Below are 19,886 nucleotides of genomic sequence, written 5' to 3' on the forward strand. Positions count from 1 at the left end.
TTCTATTCATGACATTCACTACCTTGACAAATCCTAATAATTTATTCAAAGCCGTTGTCATCCAATGCGTTCATTTAGACATGGCATCAATAGTGGAAATTTTATTTGTTGATTTTTCTCTCTCTCGGAGCGAAGGTATCTTCACACGTACTCTTAACAAATACGTTTTATCCGATCATCATGGAATCTCCTTTTATAATTTACCATATATTAACCACCACCTCATCTTCTAATTCCAATCTTCTAAGTTAGAATGTGAAACATACATTAGAATATTACCAATGAATTGGAGTCCGTTGATGACACGTGCACGAATAATGGTCTCAAAATTTATTCGGATCGCTCCACTCGGACGATAATGGACACCATGATGCACGCTATTATTAAAGTCAATTCTTCTACTTCAAATACAAAGGGCAAATAATTGATTTCAAAACCCAACCCACCACCAACAACAACAGAAAAGAACAACACAACAACAATTGCTTGATGCATCGTCCTAATATATACGACAAACAACAAGAAGGCTTTCGAGATGATGTAGCCTCTTCGGATCCAAACGACAATCATGACAACAACACCACCAACATTACTTCAGACGAAGCAAGTATTGGCTTTACCTTTGGAAGGAAATGCTCATCTTCGAACATTATCACTTCTTCATCATCACCACAACATGTACATTTTCAAAACGCAAACACTGATGAAAATAGTAGTAGCAATACTATTACCAACCATAATCAACCAGTCATTGTTGTACCACCACTCTCATCAAACAACCGATTCAATCCTCAGTTGAGTAATGATGAACACCATCATGAAGAGGAAGAAATTGAATTGAAGGATTTAAACGATGATTTCACTCCAAGACAACACTATTTTCGTAACAATCATTCAGCTCCTTCCGAAAGTGCATTCGAGAGTGAGTCGCTGGTTGAAGAAGGAGAGCATGAACAATTGTTCAAGCAACTACGAGAAGAACAGCAACGAAAACGAGAGCTACGTAAAAAGATTACTTGGTGTACCATGCTGAAGGAAACATTCAAGATCTTTTTACCTTTAGGTTGCACAACCTTTGTAGGTGGTATTGCTGTGGTACAGAAAATGTTTGTCGACCAAAAAAAGTGGCTGACAGAAAATGAATTTATGGAGGTATGTTTTTGTAGTGCATTACAAAATTCTTGTTGGAATATATATATATTGGATTCTTGTGTGTTCAAAAATAATCACTCACTTTAACATAGATTTATGCTCTAAGTCAAAGTTTGCCTGGACCCATCATTAGCCAAGTTGTATTTTCTATCGCCATGCTCAGATTTGGTTTTTGGAGTGGATTTTTATCGAATATTCTTTTTTGTGGTCCTGGTTTTTTGGGGTGTTTGTTGTTTGGATGGCTTATGGCCGATGTCAATATTGATGAGAACTCGCCTCGTTGGCTTGCAAATTTACAATTTGGTTTGGCAACTTCAGGTATTGCTTTTGCAGTATCATCGGCTTGGAGAATGGCTGGAATGTTAACCAAAATGAAGAGCAAAGTTTTTCCTTATGTTTTGGCAGGATCTATTGCTATTACAACCATGATTTATAGGACTACGTGGCTATTACCTGCTCTTATTGGTTTGGGTGCGGCTCTGAGTTGCATTTATTTGAAAATTGAAGCTATTATTGAAAAGAGAATTCAAGATTATCATATCAAAGAGCAAGCAGTTGGAGCTGCAACATTTGAGGATGAAGAAATGACCATCAAACAAAAACTGAAATTTGTTTGGATACTTTTACAAAGTTTTGTTAAACCAAAACCTTCAGTGAGCACAGAAGAAGTTACTGTGAATGATGCTGAAGTTGAAGCAGAACAGGAGCAAGTAAGAGATGTCATGAGCAAGCAAGTTCGAACACATTCTCCATTATGGCTTGGGTTTACCATGTTAGCCATATTTATCATGTTGTTCGTGGTCCTATTGGTGTGTTCTGCAATTTTTGCAAAATACAAAAGACCCCATTCTTCTCCTACTGGTGCTGACATTTTCAAGGAAAGTATTTTAGTTTTATCATTCTTCTATAGGATGGGAACGTTTATATTTGGAGGTGGAGTGGGTGGAATACCTTTATTGATGCCAGAAATGTTACAACGACAATGGATGACAAAAGAACAATTTATGAATGGATTTGCTCTGTCCAATGCTTTACCTGGTCCAAAGTATAATGTTGCTGCATATTTTGGAGCAGCTATTGGTGTTAAATTTTCCTCGTTTCCTACTGCTCTTAATTCAACATCGAATTCAACATTGATTGCTAGTAACGTGACAAGCGTAATGACATTCGATACAGATTTTTATAGTGTCAACGGTAGTACTATACCTATTACTCCAAACACCCATAGAACTGCTCTATTCTTCATATTACCACCATTACTAGGATTGTTATCAGGAATTTTCTTCCATTTGCCAGGTTATCTGACAATGACAGGCTTTCTTCCTCTCTGGAGAAAAATTAGAGAAAACAATATTATCAAAATGTCACTGGTGGGTGTGAACGCTGTTTGTATTGGATACGTCATTTCAAACGCCATTGATATGTGGATTGACAATGTTGGAATGAATCAATACCTTGCTGCCTGTACCATGTTTTGCTTTTTGCTGAACTTTTTCGATTTTTCTCCTCCAATTATTGTAATTGCTGGTGCAGTGGTGGCTATTGTTGGGGGTGAAATTGGATACGCTATCTTTGGATGATCGTTTGTTAGAAAGAAACATTCTCAGTAAACATTCTACGGTTCAATATTCAAACTCGCAGTTGAATCAACAAATCAAACTTGATTAACAACTCAAACTCGATTTTGAAAAACAAAAAAGAATTCAAAAAAAAATGTCCTCTTCGTCTGCTGATATTTTCGAAAAGTTGCTTCCGAGAGCAATAGGATCAAGAAGTCTTTCTTTTCTTTCGGGAGAAGGAAACGATTCATCATCATCTACGACATCAATGGACCTGCTAATATCTCCACCACGATTATCAAATGTGTTGCGTGAAAAGACTATTGGTAATAATTCTTTGCAATTGTTTGATGAGACAAAATCATATTATGAATTATTTCCAGCGATTGAAAACAAGAGAAAGAAGAACGCTGAAGATGATTTGGTAAAATTTGGATTAACTTGGGATAGTTTCATCAAACCAAAAATTTCCTTCTCTCAACCTTCACGTAAAGTGAACGCGAATTTTGATAAAAGAATTGAAGAACAGAACGGAAGAAATTTGTTGGACCACTTTTTGACAGCGATCGAAGAGAATTTGCGCTTGGATCAAGTGTCATCCAACAAATATGGAGTTGCAAGTGGCTTATCGAAAGGACAGCTTGCTTGTTTGATCGCCAAACAACTCTATATTGCCAAAAGAAAGTTTAAGAACAATTTGAGTGTTAAAAGTGTCTTTAAAGATTTACAGAACATGGGTATTGGTTTGACATTAGATCCTAAAATTCAAAAACTTGTTCAAACTGTAAAAGAAGAAAATGTTATCAAGGTTATCCAATATTTAGAAAAAGTCGTTGATTGGATTGACAGATTTGCAAAACCTGGACTACATGAAGAGGAAGAACGAAGATACTCCAAAATAGAAAAGGTACTCATTGGAACTGGTGAATCGAAGAATACCAACACTCATTTTGTTACATCTGAAAGTGAGAATGATGACAACGGCATTGATATTGATGAGAATGTAGAATTCGGATCTATGGATGATGCTGAGCACTCCGCACATTTATATCACCAATTTAGACCTCTTGTGGTATTCTCTAAGAGTCAACTTGAGAATGTGTTGGATCAAACAAATTTATTTTCACATATTTCTCAAGAAGATGAAGATATTTATGACGAAAACGAAGAAGAAGAGGAAGAACCAACATCCATGTTCAGCATGGAATGGCTTGAAAAAGAATGCAAAAAAGTTTGTAAAACAGCAGGAATTGAAAATGCTGTTATGGAATTGTTGCAAAAGAAGGGCCAAAGCGATGTTGAACTTCAATCACGACTGTTTGACATTCTTGGAGAAAACGCTTTCGAGTTAATGTCAATTATTATGGAACACAAGTCAGAGCTTTTGAAAGATTTTTACAAACGACAAATGGAAGAAAATGCCGTTGAAGGTATCAACTCTTTCTCTCATATCAAGATGACCACTTCAAAATTCAAAGAAGCTAAAAAGGGTTTGAGAAAAGCAGGTAAAAAACTTGGAAGAAAACATCAAAAAAAAATCAATCTTTCTGGTGGCGGTGTTAATTTGAACGAACAACTTGAATTGAAAGAACTATATCAAAAATTCAAAAAAGAAAAGGATCGTACAGTTTTGAAGGAAGGAGAAGGAGAAGCAAGAGTTTTGAAATTAGGAAGAGATGTCATTCCAGAAGACAAGAATGAAGCTGACAAGGAAACACAAGAACGTGTCATTAGACAACAAACCTATGAAGAACACGTTTTTCCAGCTCCAAAACCACGTCAAGATACTCAACCTTTGGTACCTATTTCAGTTTTTGAGGACTGGGCACAACTTGCATTTAAGGGATACACTCATCTTAACCGTGTTCAATCTGATGTTTTCTACTCAGCTTACAAAACCTCAGAAAATTTACTAATTTGTGCACCAACAGGATGTGGTAAAACAAACGTTGCTATGTTAACAGTATTGAGAGAGATTGGACAACATTTCAGAGGTGGAAAAATAAGACGTGAAGAATTTAAAATTATTTATATTGCTCCTATGAAAGCTTTAGCAGCTGAAATGGTCGAAAACTTTTCAAAGAGACTTGCTCCGTTAGGTATTGTTGTAAAAGAAATGACTGGAGATATGCAACTTACAAAGCAAGAGGTTCAACAAACTCAAATGATTGTCACAACTCCCGAGAAATGGGATGTGACTACAAGAAAAGCTACTGATCAGGCACTCATTCAACTCACTCGATTAATCATCATTGACGAAGTTCATCTACTGAATGAAGATAGAGGTCCAGTCATTGAATCCATTGTTGCAAGAACATTACGACAAATGGAAACTACTCAATCATTAATTAGATTAGTTGGTCTTTCTGCTACATTACCAAATTATATGGACGTTGCTCACTTCTTGAGAGTGAACCCTCATTCAGGATTACATTTCTTTGATGGATCTTATAGACCTGTACCTCTTGAACAGAGTTTTATTGGTGTTAGTTTAAGAAATCCAATTCAAAGAAGTCAAGAATATAACAATATTGCTTATAATAGAGCTCTTAAGAATTTGAAGAAACAAAAACAAGTAATGGTATTTGTACATTCAAGAAAAGAAACTTCAACTACCGCAAAAGCATTACTAGATTTAGCAATGCAAGAAGGTACTTTAGAGTTTTTCACTCAAGGAGTTCCTGAAAATGAACATACAAAGAAATGGGTAACCAAAGCCTTGGAGAAATGTCATAATAGAGAATTGAAAGATTTAGTTCCAAAAGGGCTTGGTATTCACCATGCTGGTTTAGTAAGATCTGACAGAAACCTTGTTGAAAAATTATTTGCTGAAGGTGTTATTAGAGTTCTCTGTTGTACATCAACACTTGCTTGGGGTGTAAACTTACCTTCCTATTGCTGTATTATCAAAGGAACAGAAGTCTATAATGCAGAAAAAGGTCAAATGACTGAACTTGGAATGTTAGATATTATGCAAATTTTCGGTCGTGCTGGTAGACCTCAATTTGATGTTGAAGGTGAAGGTGTAATCATCACTAGTTATGACCAATTACCACGATATTTGAACTTACTCAAACGTAATTTACCAATTGAATCACAAATGACCCAAGATTTAGCAAATCATTTGTGTGCAGAAATTGTTTTAGGTACCGTATCCAATGTGAGAGAAGGTTCTCTATGGTTGAATTACACCTATCTATTTTTAAGAATGAGACAAAATCCAATGAACTATGGACTTACATTTGAAGAAGTTCAACTTGATCCTACTTTAACTGGTACAAGAAGAACACTTATTGAAAAAGCTTGTAAGGTTCTTCAAGACAGCAAAATGATTATCTATGATGAAAAAACAGGAGTTGTTTCAGCAACCGATCTTGGACGTATTGCTTCTCATTATTACATCCACTATGAAACAATTCAACTCTATAACGAAAAGTTACATGCTAATTTATCTGAATCTGATGTGTTACAAATTGTTGCAAGCGCTCGTGAATTCAAAAATATCAAAGTTAGAGAGGATGAAAGCGAAGAGTTACAAGAATTATGTACAAACTCTCCTGTTCAAGTTAAAGGATTGAACGATTATACTGGAAAGGTCAACGTCATGATACAAAGTTACATTTCACATGTAAAGATCAAAAACTCTTCCTTGATATCAGATTGCGCTTTCATTGTACAAAGTGTAGGAAGAATTGTTAGAGCTCTCTTTGAAATTGCTGTCAAGGAACGATGGTCATCATTGATGGACAAACTTTTAACTCTGACAAAATGTATCGATAGAAGACAATGGGTTTTCGAACATCCTTTAAGACAAATACCAAAATTACCATCTTACACTATTCAAAAACTTGAAAGTAAGAAATTAACACTTTCTAGATTGGTGGAATATGAAGAATCAGAGCTTGATCAAGTTATCAATGTTAAAGGAATGGGAAGAGTGGTTATGGAAGCAATTGATAAATTCCCTAATCTTGATTTGGAAGCAAACGTTCAACCAATCACAAGATCAGTTTTGCGATTCCAAGTTAAAATCAGACCAAACTTTACATGGGACAAAAAACTTCATGGAGAAACTGAACCATGGTGGATTTGGGTTGAAGATGAAAATTCAGAATATATTTATCACTCTGAATATTTCCTATTGAAACAATCAGAACATGAAAAGATGATGAAAGAATCTAAAGGTGAAGAGGATGACCCATGTTTCACTTTGAACTTTGTTGTTCCATTTAAAGAAGATCCACGACCACTATATTTCATTATTCGTGCAGTTTCAGATAAGTGGATTAGTGCTGAAGCTCAATTAACGATTAACATTAAGGATATTATTTTACCCGAAGGTTTTGCTCCAAGTACACCATTATTGCCACTTGATCCACTTCCAGTAACTGCTCTCAATAATCCAAATTATGAAAAACTCTTTACAGATAAGGGAATTAAGTATTTCAATCCTGTTCAAACACAAATCTTCCACATGGCTTACCATTCTGATGAAAATATTTTGGTGGGTGCTCCAACTGGTTCAGGAAAGACCTCAATTGCAGAATTGTGTATGATGAGATTGTTTACTTTGAAACCTCAATCTAAAGTTATTTATATTGCCCCATTGAAAGCCCTTGTAAGAGAACGATTGACTGAATGGGAAAAGAAATTTGTTCAAAAACTTGGAAAAAGAATGGTTGAATTGACAGGTGATTTCACTCCTGATGTCAAGTTATTGAAGCAAGCTGATATTGTCATTACCACACCTGAGAAATGGGATGGTATTTCCAGAAATTGGCAAAATAGATCCTATGTTAGAGATGTTGGACTCATTGTCATGGATGAAATTCATTTACTTGGAAGTGAGAGAGGTGCAATTCTTGAAGTTATTACATCACGTATGAGATACATTTCTTGGAATACTCAAACACCAATTCGTATGATGGGTCTCAGCACCAATATGGCCAATGCTACTGATTTGGCTGATTGGTTAGGTGTCACTCAAAGAGGTCTATTCAACTTTAGAAGTTCAGTTCGACCTGTTCCATTACAAATCAGTATTTCTGGATTTAGTGGAAAGAATTATTGTCCTCGAATGAACTCTATGAATAAGCCAGCATATCAAGCTATTTTGAGACATTCCAATAACAAGCCATGTCTTATTTTCGTATCATCAAGAAGACAAACCAGATTAACAGCTATGGATTTAATTGCATATTGTACTGTTGATGAAAATCCTCAAAGATTTTTGAACATGAATAATGATGAGCTGATTCAGGTTTGTGAGTTAGCTCGTGACACTAATCTCAAACAATTTTTAACGTATGGTATTGGAATTCACCATGCTGGTTTAACTCCATCAGATAAGAAACTTGTTGAAGAATTGTTTTTGAATGGTAAAATTCAGGTTCTCATTGCTACCGCAACATTGGCTTGGGGTGTCAATTTGCCAGCCTACTTTGTCATTATTAAGGGAACTGAATACTTTGATCCAAAAACTAAGCGATATGAGGATTATCCACTTGTTGATGTGTTGCAAATGGCAGGTCGTTCTGGTCGTCCTGGATTTGACGAAGAAGGAAGAGTATTTATCATGGTTCATGATGTGAAAAAGAATTTTTACAAGAGATTCCTCTATGAGCCATTCCCAATCGAATCAAGCTTACACACTCAATTACATGATCACATTAATGCTGAAATTGTATCAGGTACCATCAAGACAAAACAAGATTGTTTGGATTATTTAACATGGACATTTATGTTCCGTCGTTTAGTTCAAAATCCTTTTTATTACGGTATTGAAGATTTATCTTATGAAGGTCTTAATAAGTGGTTATCGAATAAGATTTCTGAAATTATTGACGACTTGGAATTTGCTGGACTTGTGAAGGCCACAGATTTATCTATGGATAAGAAGAAACTTTTACAAGTTATGGCTACTGAGTCTGGAAATACCTTTGGTACCATGACAGCAGAGAAGGAAAAGTCTGAAAAAGAAAAACAAAAGAGAAAGGGAATTTATTTAGAACCTACTGCTACAGGTATTATTGCCAGTTACTATTATCTATCATATAGAACTGCATCTCATTTCAACAGACTTATTAGACCTGATTCTAACATCAATTATCTATTGGAACTGCTTTGTGAAGCCAAAGAGTTTGCTGAAATTCCAGTTCGACATAATGAAGACAAGTTAAACAAGGAATTGAGCGAGGTGGTGCCATTAGGAAGTTATTTATATGATTATGAATCTCCTCATGTGAAATGTTACTTGTTGTTGCAAGCTCACTTCGAACGAGTCAAATTACCAATTGTAGATTATATTACCGATACTAGAACTGTACTAGACTCAACTATTCGTATTGCACAAGCATATATTGACATTTGTGCTGAGAAAGGTTATTTACAAGCGTCTTTAAATATGATGCATATTTTACAAATGATTATGCAAGCGAGATGGGAGAAAGACTCAACTTTATTCCAATTATTTAGTAACTTGCCATGTCCACGTGAAAACACTAACACGAATGATGAAATTTATCAACTTGTCGAATTATTAGGAATTAAGGAAAATATTACTGAATTGAAACAATTACTCTCCATTCGATACTCTTCAAAGAATGGAGAAAATTCTTTACAGCAATTGCTTTCCAAGTATACAAAGAAGAATAGTTTAGTGAGCAACATTATGAAAATCATTGATGAATTTCCATATTTAACTGTTCGTGTGGATCAAGTATTGCATGACGAAGAAGAGCACAAGATTGAAGTGAACATTATTATTGAAAGAATAAGCAAATCAAAAGAGCAAGCTTATACTCCCATGTATACCAAGCAGAAAGATGAAGGATTTTGGCTCATTGTTTCAAATCCAACCAATCAAGAACTGTTAGCCATGAAGAGAGTGAGAGCCAATAAGAAAATCAATCCTACAGAAATTTATCTTCCAATTACTGAGAACGATAAGGAATTGGAAATTCGTGTAGTTCCCGATTGTTATTTAGGTTTGGACACGAGTGCTAAATTCTTGTGCAAGATTCAAACACAATAAAGTGCAAATAAATCTTTTTGTAAAATCTTCATTCAATTTTATTTGAGTGACACTTCTTCCCATGATTTGTTGCCGTGTATGAGATCCAGTAATGTAGGAACAAGCTCATCAAGTGGAAGCCTTACTTGGTCGCACGAGTCACGCTCCCTAATTGTAACGGTGTTGCACTCGACGCTTTGATTGTCAATAGTGACAGCAAATGGAACACCAATTTCATCAGCTCGTGAATATTTCTTACCAATGGTTTGATTGGCAGAATTGTCCACACGAAAGGTAATACCATTTCTTGTGAATAATTGTGTTAAAGTTTTGCTCATACCTTCGAACGAAGATGCACGATTGGAAATTTGTGAAATCAATACGACCATGTAGGGAGCAATTATTGTTGGGAGTGACAATACATATTTTTGTGACATCTTTTCATGTAAGTAATTTCCTTTTCGTACCCAGAAACACTGTTCAAGTAGGCTATAGATCAATCGACCGATATGAAAAGTCGTCTCAACAGCACACGGTTCGTATTTGTACCCATATATTTTCGTTATTCTTTTTTGGAACGAAATGAAATCACTCGAAAGCTCTACTTGTCGATCGAGTTGTGGGATATAGATTGAAAATTTTCCATTACTCTCTAATTCTTGTTGAAGTTCCAGCTTTTTGTTATTCGTCAGTGTTTCCAGAAAGTTAAGAACCACACGTTTGTTCTTTCTCAATATTTTTCCAAGCTTTTCGTGTTCAACTTCCATCACAATATTTTCTGACGTCAATGGCTGGTCGAATGTTTCAAATGCCACCAATACATGCCTCGACTGAGAGGAATGGCATTTAAGATCGTAACAATAATTGTTAACAATATCAACAACCTCAATCCATCCCAAAGAGCTTTTCAATTCACAGCTCCAATGATCCGTGGTTGAAAAAGACATTTCGTGTGATAGGTGTTGCCGAAATCGAATGGCATTAGGTAATACACCACACAGATCCATAAACAATTTCACTTTTGCAATATAATATGCTTGAATGGGGCTGTTGACAAATTGTTGATTCAATACATCTTCAATGGAAAAATCCATAGGTGGCAAACTCATGGTTTGATTTTCTCGTGTCAACAATGGCACCATGACATGCTTTACTTGATCCATTCGAGGATGCATGTCTCTATTTGGGTTGAAAAAGCATATAATTTCGGTACTTGTGAATTCTCTCACCCTTAACACACTTTTTGGATAAATTTCATTTCGAAACACTTGTCCTATCTGTGCTGCAGCAAATGGTAGCTTGTTTCTATTGACCTGCAACAAGCGATTGAAATTGCAATAAATATTTTGTTTCAAATCTTTACGAAGGTAATTCTTGACCTTTTGATTGGTAGATCCTTTGTTATGTATGGAAATTGGGAACATTAAATTGTAGAAATGAATATTGTGCAAGTATTTTCCTGTTGCTGGATTTTTCACACGATACTTTTTTATAAATTCATTCCAAAACTCTTCATCACCACTTCCAGCCAAAGATGAACGAATTTTCTTCAGTTTCAATAAAATTCTCTAGAATTCGATCCACTCTCGAAACGTAGTTGTTTCTTGCTGAGTATGGATGCTGTTGAGATGAATGGCACGGAAAATCAAATTCTTGTGCCATCCAATCGGAATGTTGTTGGAGGTGTCCATTGGCTGATAACACACATTCCATGGTCAGACTTGAACCATCCATTTCGTGTACATTTTCCTCATCTCTAATAAAATGTTGTCTCCATAATTGCAGAATATTATTCTTGATGGAGCAAGTTGGAGGTCCATAATCATAACATCCAGAAAAACCTCCATAAATTTCAAAAGAAGGAACAATGAAGAAGCGCCGAATCAATAATTGATGAAAATCATCATCTTCCGACGAGGAAGATGTATCGTTAGTGTTGTTGCTACTCATCCTCAAAAATATTTTTCGTTATTTTTGCAGCCAAGGACTTCTTTTTGCATTTTTAGCACCAAAGTTCTGGAAAATGACAACGAAATGCATTTCAAATGAAAATGTCATTGACTAATCACCTTGGTTAACAACATGAGAAAAAGAGGCCAAATTCAAGGGGTACCAGTGTAATCTTCAACATTAAGCGTACAAAACGTGTGAGGAAAGACCTTAAAGTTAAGATAATTTTGGTATAGTTATTAATAGAAGAAGAAAAAACGAAAAAATGGCGTTATTGAACAGCACTTGTACCACTCACTTGTTAGATCTTGATTTTAATGTTCTTCTGTATGAGGTTGTTGTGGCCCATCTCGACGATGCTTCATGGATCTCTTTCGGATCATCATGTAAATTATTGTACAACAAACTCGTCAATAACCCCAACATTTGGGAAGAAAAATTGAAATTCCTAGATCAACAATTTGATAAAACTCTCAAAGAAGAGGAATATCTCGATCATTTCAAAGGACAAGAACAACGTATTGCAGATAATTTTCTGCATGGATATTATCAATTCAGACACAACATGTTTACTCGTTTGGATTCCAATAATTGTTTAAACGACGGAGGAAATGATCTTGAGCCGTTGATGAGAGCTTGGAAAAAGACCATGACCTCAGAAGGGCAACAAAAAGAGGACACCAGAGCATCCACCATGAAAATTCAATACTTGTTATTTAAGAAATATATGTTTTGTAATATTGTGAGCAACGGCGGCTCAGACAATGCCCCTAATGTTTGTAGACATTTAAATCACTCGGTAATGGCGACTTACAATGGGTTTTGGAGATCCTATTTTGTGAATAATCAACTGAAACCACAACAAACGTATTGTTGGTCCATTTTGTTAACACAATTTGATCGATCTTCTTCCAACAGTTGGACAATTCTTGTAGGTGTAAATTTCAACGATATTCAAGGAACACCAGAACCATTGACCACATGGTTGAGTTTTGGTTATTGCGTCAAATCCAATGCCATTGTCAAGCAATCATACACTTCATATGATCTCTCAAATGTCAACCAAGAGGGACATTTAATTGGGATTAAGTGCAATTACCGAAGAGGTCACGTGGATTTCCATGTGTATTTAGCAAATGGCACAATTCACCGTTTTGAATCAAACGAAAGTACAAAGGGTATCTGTCGACCGATTGTATCGTTAGTGAATGGCAAACATATGGTAACTGTGTTGCCTTGGGATGGTAATGTCAGTAGTTTACAGTTGTCGAGCAGTGACACTGATCCACCTTCAGGCGGATCTTCCGAAGAAAAGAAATGTTTGAATATGTGAGCAATCGAACTTCATAAATTTTCACGATACTTCAACAATTATTGAGAGTTCGCTAGTAATTCCAGGATTTTAAAGAATTCATTCACACATGTTAAGAGAAAACATCTTCCAAAACAAAATCAACAACTTGACGGTGGTCACACTTTTGACACATGCTTCATTTTGCAACCCATCCTTTTGCTTCTTCGTCCTCATCTTCCGAAGATGTTGTTGTTGCCAACCATTGTGATGATCCGAACTGTTCCGCGATTGGATCATTTGAAAAACAACAACCTTCTCCTCTCTCTGATCATCTCTCCTCCACAAAATCCATCAAACGAACCTTTTCCAAACTTCTTTTACAATATGAACATGATTTCAAAACAGCACTCTCTCAAGAACAAGATGTTTGGAATGAACGAAAACGTCTTCTCACAGAAAAAGAACAAACCATTGCTCATAAAGAACATGTGCTAGAACAGAATGAACGAGAATTTGAGAATATTGTGCAAGCACAGGTTTCCAAACTCATCGACAAGAAACGCAAGGAAATGATGAGCGATTATGAAGAACGAGAAACAAAAATTTCAAAAATTGAAAAACGCATTGCTTCAAGTGCCTTGTTAGAGTCTCGTCTAGGTCCGAATCAAGTCATTCGTTTAAATGTTGGAGGTAAAATCTATTGTACATTTCTCTCCACCTTGAAGAATGAAAAGGATTCCTTCTTTTGTGCCTATTTTAACGATTACTTTGATCCGAAACCGGAAGAACACGATCAAGCCTTTTTCATTGATCGTCCCTATGAACATTTTCATTTGATTTTGAATCATTTGCGAGGAATGGATATTTCCAAAAACTTGAGCGAGATGAAAGAGAGTGAATTGTGTAACTTTATGGAAGAGGTGGTCTATTATCAAATCTCTTCAATTTTCAATTTATTTCCGAGTCATGGGAAAGCCATGTTGATGAACAAGTTCAATATTCATGTTCCAGATATGCTATTTCATCCCAATTACATTTCTTCTAATGCAGAACTCTCACCTGACCACAGAAGAATTCAAAAGATCAGTGGTGGCTATGAGTGGAACTGTGCCTGCATGGGAAAAACAGAATGTACTGAATTTTCAGTCAAGCTTGTAGCCAATTGTTCGCATGTATCCATTGGGTTCTGTACTACACGATTGGTTAAGCTCAATTCTGACAATACTTCACTGTCCTTTAGTTTATGTACCCATGACGGAAAATTGTATTGTTCAAGAAAGTGTTTACGATATGGTCACAAGTATATATATCAATCCATCCATGATGGATCCGTCATTAAGGTTATTTACGAACCCAAGAGAGGAAGAATTTCGTTTCTTGTGAATGATATCAATCATGGAATGGCATTTGATCGTGTTGGGTCAAATTTGACACTTTATCCAATTATTGAGCTTGGTACTCCAGATGCTCAAGTGGAATGTTTGTAGAAGAAGGTATATGGTGTATCATAATGTAATTCAATAACAACCCTTACTTATTGTTGGACCTTGTTTTTTGAACAATGAACTTTTTTCACCATCGCCTGCTGTCAGACATCAAGAAAAAATGTTCGCTTGCTTCTCGGGTAACAACAAACCCAGACAGTCATCAAACACCTCACCATCATCAACATCTCCCAAATCATCATCCTCTCGTCAACAATTGAATGATCAACTCTCTTCGGAATTACTCTCCATTTTACTTTCCTATTTTTCTCTTGAAGAGAAATTACGAGTGTTGAGATTTGTTTCGAAAGCATGGTTTACCTTTTGTTGGATTAGTACCAACAAAATTCATATTGATCAAACATGGAATCAACAATTTGTGGAATATGTAATTAAATATGTAGTATTAGACAAGGCATTACCATTTGTGGAAGAATTGAGAGTTGAGCATGAAGCAGTCTTCAAAAAGGAATTTTCAACAACTAGTTCTACCATTAAATTATTTTCACAAAAGTTTGCTTCGAAAAGCCGTCGCCTCAAATCACTGTATATCAAACCAGCTATTAGTGCAGATGAACTCTATTTTATTTGTACTAAATTACCAAATTTGACACATTTACATGTGAACATTCATAATTGCAGAAATGAAACCACCAACAACATGATTAGTGAATTTTTTGAAGAGCCATCCATGACTGAACCTAACAATATTCAGTTCAAAAGCAATGATATTGTTTTGCCCAAGTTGAAGTCTATTACGATTGAAAATGCCAACTTGTCGAAAGAATTCATCTCAAAATTCTTATTATTGATGCTACAGAAGAATCTATTGATGAATCTCAGAAGCATGGGACTTGTTCAATCGGTTCAACAAGGAGTTCCATCAACCGACGGCTGTGAAATGTTAGATCATTTAGAAATTGCTAAAAGTAGTCTATTAGATGAAGCGTTTGAACAGTTCGAGAAGTATTTAAAATTCTACTGCGAAAATGAATTGAAAATATTCGGAAGCGTCAGTGAGAAGTCTTACAAAAATACCATTCCCTTAAAATCACTTATTTTCAAGTACAATTTGTCGATTCAAGATTCTGGATGTGTGGCTTGTTCAAATATATTCAAAGGTATTGAAACGTTACATTTTGATAAGAATAAGAAACCTGAATTGACATTTGGAGCTGCTCCTAAAACGAACGAAGATTCATTGATCACAGAAAATAATGGATTGACAAGCATCTTGTACAAATTCAAAGATACTTTAAAAGATTTGAAATTGTCAGAGTTTGCATTTCATGCGTCAGGACTACAGGATGACATTCCATATAATTTCACACAAGTTCTAACTCATTTGACAGAATTGAGGGAAATTCATCTTGATTTGGGTTCATGCTCAAGATCTGTCAGCGTACAAGCTCCCTATTTATGCTCGAATCTATTTGAATTATCGAATCATCTCGAAAAAATTGTGCTCAATGAATGTGGTGATGTTCTAACACAAGAAGGATGGGATTCCATGACTGGAATGCACATGTCCACAGATAATTCCATTTATCCCAAACTGCATACTCTCTATATTCACAGTGGGAAAATGTATAATGTGACTAGGAGTTTAATCAGAGAAAATGTCTTTGTGAATTTGAAACATCTCACTTTGGATTATTGTTGCAGAATTGAGAGTTTATTTACCACTGCAAAGGAACCTGCCTCTACCTCAACCATTAATGAGAAAGATGAAGTTGTATCAGTGATCTATAAGAAAAAGCTACACTCGTTGACATTTGAGAGATGTATTCGACTCAGGCGTGGAATGGAGCAATTGCTAGCTATGTGTGATCTCAAGGTTCTGGAACAGCTTGATTTTATTGACTCCAGGGAGTATACAAATTTTGAATGGATGTTAAAACTGAATCATGTGAAACAGTTGGACCTGAGTAACAACATTCAAATGAAGGATGAAGATTTGAGAGGCCTAGTTAATTGTGAACAACTTGAAAAATTATCTCTTGCTCATAACAAAACTCTCAACGGAAAGGGACTTAAATATTTGGCAAATTCTCCTCGTGTTTGCGAAACAATGCGAGAATTGAATTTAGATTGGTGTACCAAGTTAGAGGATGAAGGCTTGGAAAGCGTTTCCAAATTCACAAATCTGAGAGTATTCAACATTCTGCATGTTAAACGAATCAATCGATTTGACTACTTGAAAAGTTTGACACAACTTGAAACATTAATCTTAGTAAGATGCTTCAATATCAAGGATGACAATATCATTCCAGTGATAGAAAATTGTCCTCATATTAGAATTCTTACCATTCATGGTGGTCATTATGGTTACAATGAATTCATTACTAACAAAACCATCAAAGCTATTACACAACATTTGAGATCAATTCAACAATTGACTATCAACTTTGCAGCCATTACAGACAAGGGAGTGAAGGAATTAAGCTCATTACCATATCTCACTCATCTTAATGTCCAGAGATGTAAAGTCACAGAAAAGATGCAAAAGTATTTCCCTCACACTTCAATCATTATGGATATTGATTACAAAAAGTAGAGTTCATCAGTTTCTTTGAAGTACGTATGGTAGAAAATCCAATCTTGTACCGCTGTAATACATGAGAAGGAGATCTATAATGTACACTAATAATGTCCTTATGGGCAAGTTCATTAAAAACAGCTGTAATCTATCGTTTAAGGAAGATTCTCGTCTGTAAAACGGAGTGCTGAGAGCGTCACTGCTTGGCGGACATGATGTTAGAGTTGATAGCTTGTTACATTGCTCATCCAATTGTTTCAATACTTCTCGGTACTGATCCATTGTCTTTTCAACGCGACGGTTCTTTTTTGAAGATTTATCTTTTCCAACTTTGTTTATGGATGATGTCTGATTATCCTTGTCACGTTCTGCGGCTGTTCCAGAAGTTTTTACAACCTCGTTTACGGCATTGTTAATATTGTTAATCGTTTCTTTAAAGATTGGTAACAATTCGCGTGTTTGTGAGAGGAGAGTGTACGACAGAGTTTCAGCTGCATCAATCACATTTTCTGTTGTTGTTTTCATTTCTGCTTGAATAAGGTTGAGACTATTATATTTACACGTCCACTCCTCAGCTTTTTCAAGAATTGAAATTAATTTTTTAAAGCATGCTTTTGATTCTTCCACTAGTTGTTGAATAGATTTTGAAAGGTCCTCCTTGGCGTTTGCAGAGCATATTGACAACGTAGTTAAAATATTGGAAAGTTTAAGCTGTGCCTCATAAATTTTCTCTGATTGAGCACGACTTTGTTGCATTTCAGCGTTTCTCAACTGATTTGACACCTGTGGAGTGATAAATACATTGTTTCCAATTGAAGTGTCAGCTCCATTAAACTTAGCGATTTCTCTTTCACGCTCTGTTCTAGAATTGGCTTTGGCAATGCTCAATAAATTACTCATGACCGAATCGATCAAATCATAACTGTAAAACACTATTACAGATCTCAAAATAGCCTTTATCACCTGAGAAATCCATGGTATGTCTGTTATAGTTTGTGTACTAGAAGTGGGTGATTCTGATTGCATGTTGTTGTTGACTTTCAATGTTCGTAGCATCATCAATAAATTTCCAATTGGTTCCACATTGAATACATTGAAAAAGCTATAGTAAAGTCCAGATACAATCATATGAATAATTCTAAACGATTTTCTTTTAAACATATTCAATGTATCGACATGATCATCATTTTCCATTCTTCTCAGCTGAATAGCTGTTTCTATTATTTCGTTCAAAAACTGTTTTCTTTCTCGCAAATTCAAAAAATCCTTCCAATAGTAATTTTCGTGATCATAATTTTCGGAACGATCCGAATTTTTCTTTCTAATTCTAATTTCTTGATTTGTAGTATTAAGAGAAATTTTCAATTCTCCAATTTCATGATTTAAATAATTAAATAAATCTCTTCTTAAAATCTCGCTTAATTTTTCATATCGCATCATGTAATGATTCCGAGATTGTCTTCTATATAATTTATCTAACAAAAAGGAAATGAAACAAACAATGCTATCATCCAACGCCACACTCCAGAAAAGAGAAAGATATCGCTTTCCAGCCACAGGAGAAGATGTACTCAGCCACGAAGACCATGTTGAAGAATTTGGCGAGTAGTAACTCGAGTTATAATTCCTGTCATTGCCAAAGTAAGAACCAGATGCATTCATTTTTTTGTTTGCTTTGCCTAATCAAGAACAATTCTCGAATATAATATAATCATTAAAAGATTTAACTCATGAATTACTTTAACAACATTTCCAATATTGCCATTCTCATGAACATGCCATTGTTCATTTGTCTGAAATATGCTGCTCTTTCATCAGAATCAATAGCTTCATCGAGCTCATCTACTCTTGGTAATGGATGCATAATAATTGGCACATGGGAATTCCTAGAAGCACTTAAATTTTCTTTCTTTAAACAGAACGAGGACTTGAGCTTTAAATATTGTTCTTCACTCTCAAATCGTTCTTTTTGTAATCGAGTGACATAAATAACGTCCAATTCGTTCATAATTTCAGGTGTTAACATTTCAGTCTGTACGAGAGTATGATTGACACCCAATTGAACACATTCATCAATCACGTATTGAGGCATTCTCAATCCTTCAGGGGAAATTAAATAAATTTTCAAAGGTTGATTTCTAAAATAAATGTATAACAATCTCAGTAAAGAATGAACCGTTCGACCATATTTTAAATCTCCAAATAAACAAATTGTTTGCACTTGAAAATCAATCTTCTTGGCCACTCGATCTTGTTCTTCCTTAATTGTAAATAAATCTAAGAGAGCCTGTGTTGGATGTTCTCCATCACCGTCTCCTGCATTGACCAAAGGTTTTGTTAGATAGGACGACATTTCTTGATGAACTCCTCTCTTGGAATGTCTCATCACAGTTAAATCTCCATATTGTTCCATCACTCGGAGTGTGTCTTGAAGAGATTCACCCTTCACGCTACTGCTACTTTGAATATCCAAAGTTAGAGGATGACCTCCCAATCTCAACACTGCACTCTGAAAACTGCACATGGTTCTGGTAGAAGGCTCAAAAAACAACAAATTGACAATCTTATCTTTGAGGATGGAATTGTATTGATCATGTTGTTGAGTACTGAAAAAATGTTTAAATTCAGAAGCACGGTGGCAAAGCCTTTCGCTGAGTTGCGGAGTGATTTGTTTGATAGTAATGAGATGAGATAATTTGTTAGTGCTTTCGGAATGAATGGATTGGGAAATCATGGTGTGTTTTCGGAGAGGTGGCTGGTTGTGTTGGTGAAGATGATGAAAATACTGGTTATTGTTTTTTTCCAAGGTGCTGGCTTGGTCGGACCAAATTGAGAACACAATCCAGGTGATTTAATTCTTTGGATAATAGTTGTAAGCCATCAAATGTGGATCATG

At 35.5% G+C, this 19,886-nt stretch overlaps 8 protein-coding genes across 8 annotated transcripts; 5 read left to right on the forward strand and 3 right to left on the reverse strand.

Annotated features, from left to right (window-relative positions):
• Window positions 1-489: 489 nt before the first annotated feature.
• Window positions 490-2,732, forward strand: C9374_010601 (uncharacterized protein; the record flags this gene model as incomplete). Its single annotated transcript, XM_044686164.1, has 2 exons — window positions 490-1,152; window positions 1,245-2,732. The coding sequence occupies 2 exons, from the start codon at window positions 490-492 to the stop codon at window positions 2,730-2,732; spliced, it is 2,151 nt and encodes a 716-aa protein (XP_044543756.1).
• A 133-nt stretch (window positions 2,733-2,865) lies between these two features.
• On the forward strand, window positions 2,866-9,744 carry C9374_010602 (uncharacterized protein; the record flags this gene model as incomplete). Its single annotated transcript, XM_044686165.1, has 1 exon — window positions 2,866-9,744. The coding sequence occupies one exon, from the start codon at window positions 2,866-2,868 to the stop codon at window positions 9,742-9,744; it is 6,879 nt and encodes a 2,292-aa protein (XP_044543757.1).
• Window positions 9,745-9,782: 38 nt separating this feature from the next.
• C9374_010603 (uncharacterized protein) lies at window positions 9,783-11,147 on the reverse strand (the record flags this gene model as incomplete). The annotated part of the gene is made up of 1 exon (XM_044686166.1): window positions 9,783-11,147. The coding sequence occupies one exon, from the start codon at window positions 11,145-11,147 to the stop codon at window positions 9,783-9,785; it is 1,365 nt and encodes a 454-aa protein (XP_044543758.1).
• Window positions 11,148-11,938: 791 nt separating this feature from the next.
• C9374_010604 (uncharacterized protein) lies at window positions 11,939-13,006 on the forward strand (the record flags this gene model as incomplete). The annotated part of the gene is made up of 1 exon (XM_044686167.1): window positions 11,939-13,006. One exon carries the CDS (start codon window positions 11,939-11,941, stop codon window positions 13,004-13,006), a length of 1,068 nt encoding a protein of 355 aa, XP_044543759.1.
• A 152-nt stretch (window positions 13,007-13,158) lies between these two features.
• C9374_010605 (uncharacterized protein) lies at window positions 13,159-14,454 on the forward strand (the record flags this gene model as incomplete). The annotated part of the gene is made up of 1 exon (XM_044686168.1): window positions 13,159-14,454. The coding sequence occupies one exon, from the start codon at window positions 13,159-13,161 to the stop codon at window positions 14,452-14,454; it is 1,296 nt and encodes a 431-aa protein (XP_044543760.1).
• A 118-nt stretch (window positions 14,455-14,572) lies between these two features.
• C9374_010606 (uncharacterized protein) lies at window positions 14,573-17,008 on the forward strand (the record flags this gene model as incomplete). The annotated part of the gene is made up of 1 exon (XM_044686169.1): window positions 14,573-17,008. One exon carries the CDS (start codon window positions 14,573-14,575, stop codon window positions 17,006-17,008), a length of 2,436 nt encoding a protein of 811 aa, XP_044543761.1.
• A 6-nt stretch (window positions 17,009-17,014) lies between these two features.
• On the reverse strand, window positions 17,015-18,652 carry C9374_010607 (uncharacterized protein; the record flags this gene model as incomplete). Its single annotated transcript, XM_044686170.1, has 1 exon — window positions 17,015-18,652. One exon carries the CDS (start codon window positions 18,650-18,652, stop codon window positions 17,015-17,017), a length of 1,638 nt encoding a protein of 545 aa, XP_044543762.1.
• A 73-nt stretch (window positions 18,653-18,725) lies between these two features.
• C9374_010608 (uncharacterized protein) lies at window positions 18,726-19,724 on the reverse strand (the record flags this gene model as incomplete). The annotated part of the gene is made up of 1 exon (XM_044686171.1): window positions 18,726-19,724. One exon carries the CDS (start codon window positions 19,722-19,724, stop codon window positions 18,726-18,728), a length of 999 nt encoding a protein of 332 aa, XP_044543763.1.
• Window positions 19,725-19,886: the final 162 nt, after the last annotated feature.

This window comes from Naegleria lovaniensis, assembly GCF_003324165.1.
Source record: "Naegleria lovaniensis strain ATCC 30569 chromosome Unknown tig044, whole genome shotgun sequence".
Lineage (NCBI taxonomy): Eukaryota > Heterolobosea > Eutetramitea > Acrasida > Naegleriidae > Naegleria > Naegleria lovaniensis.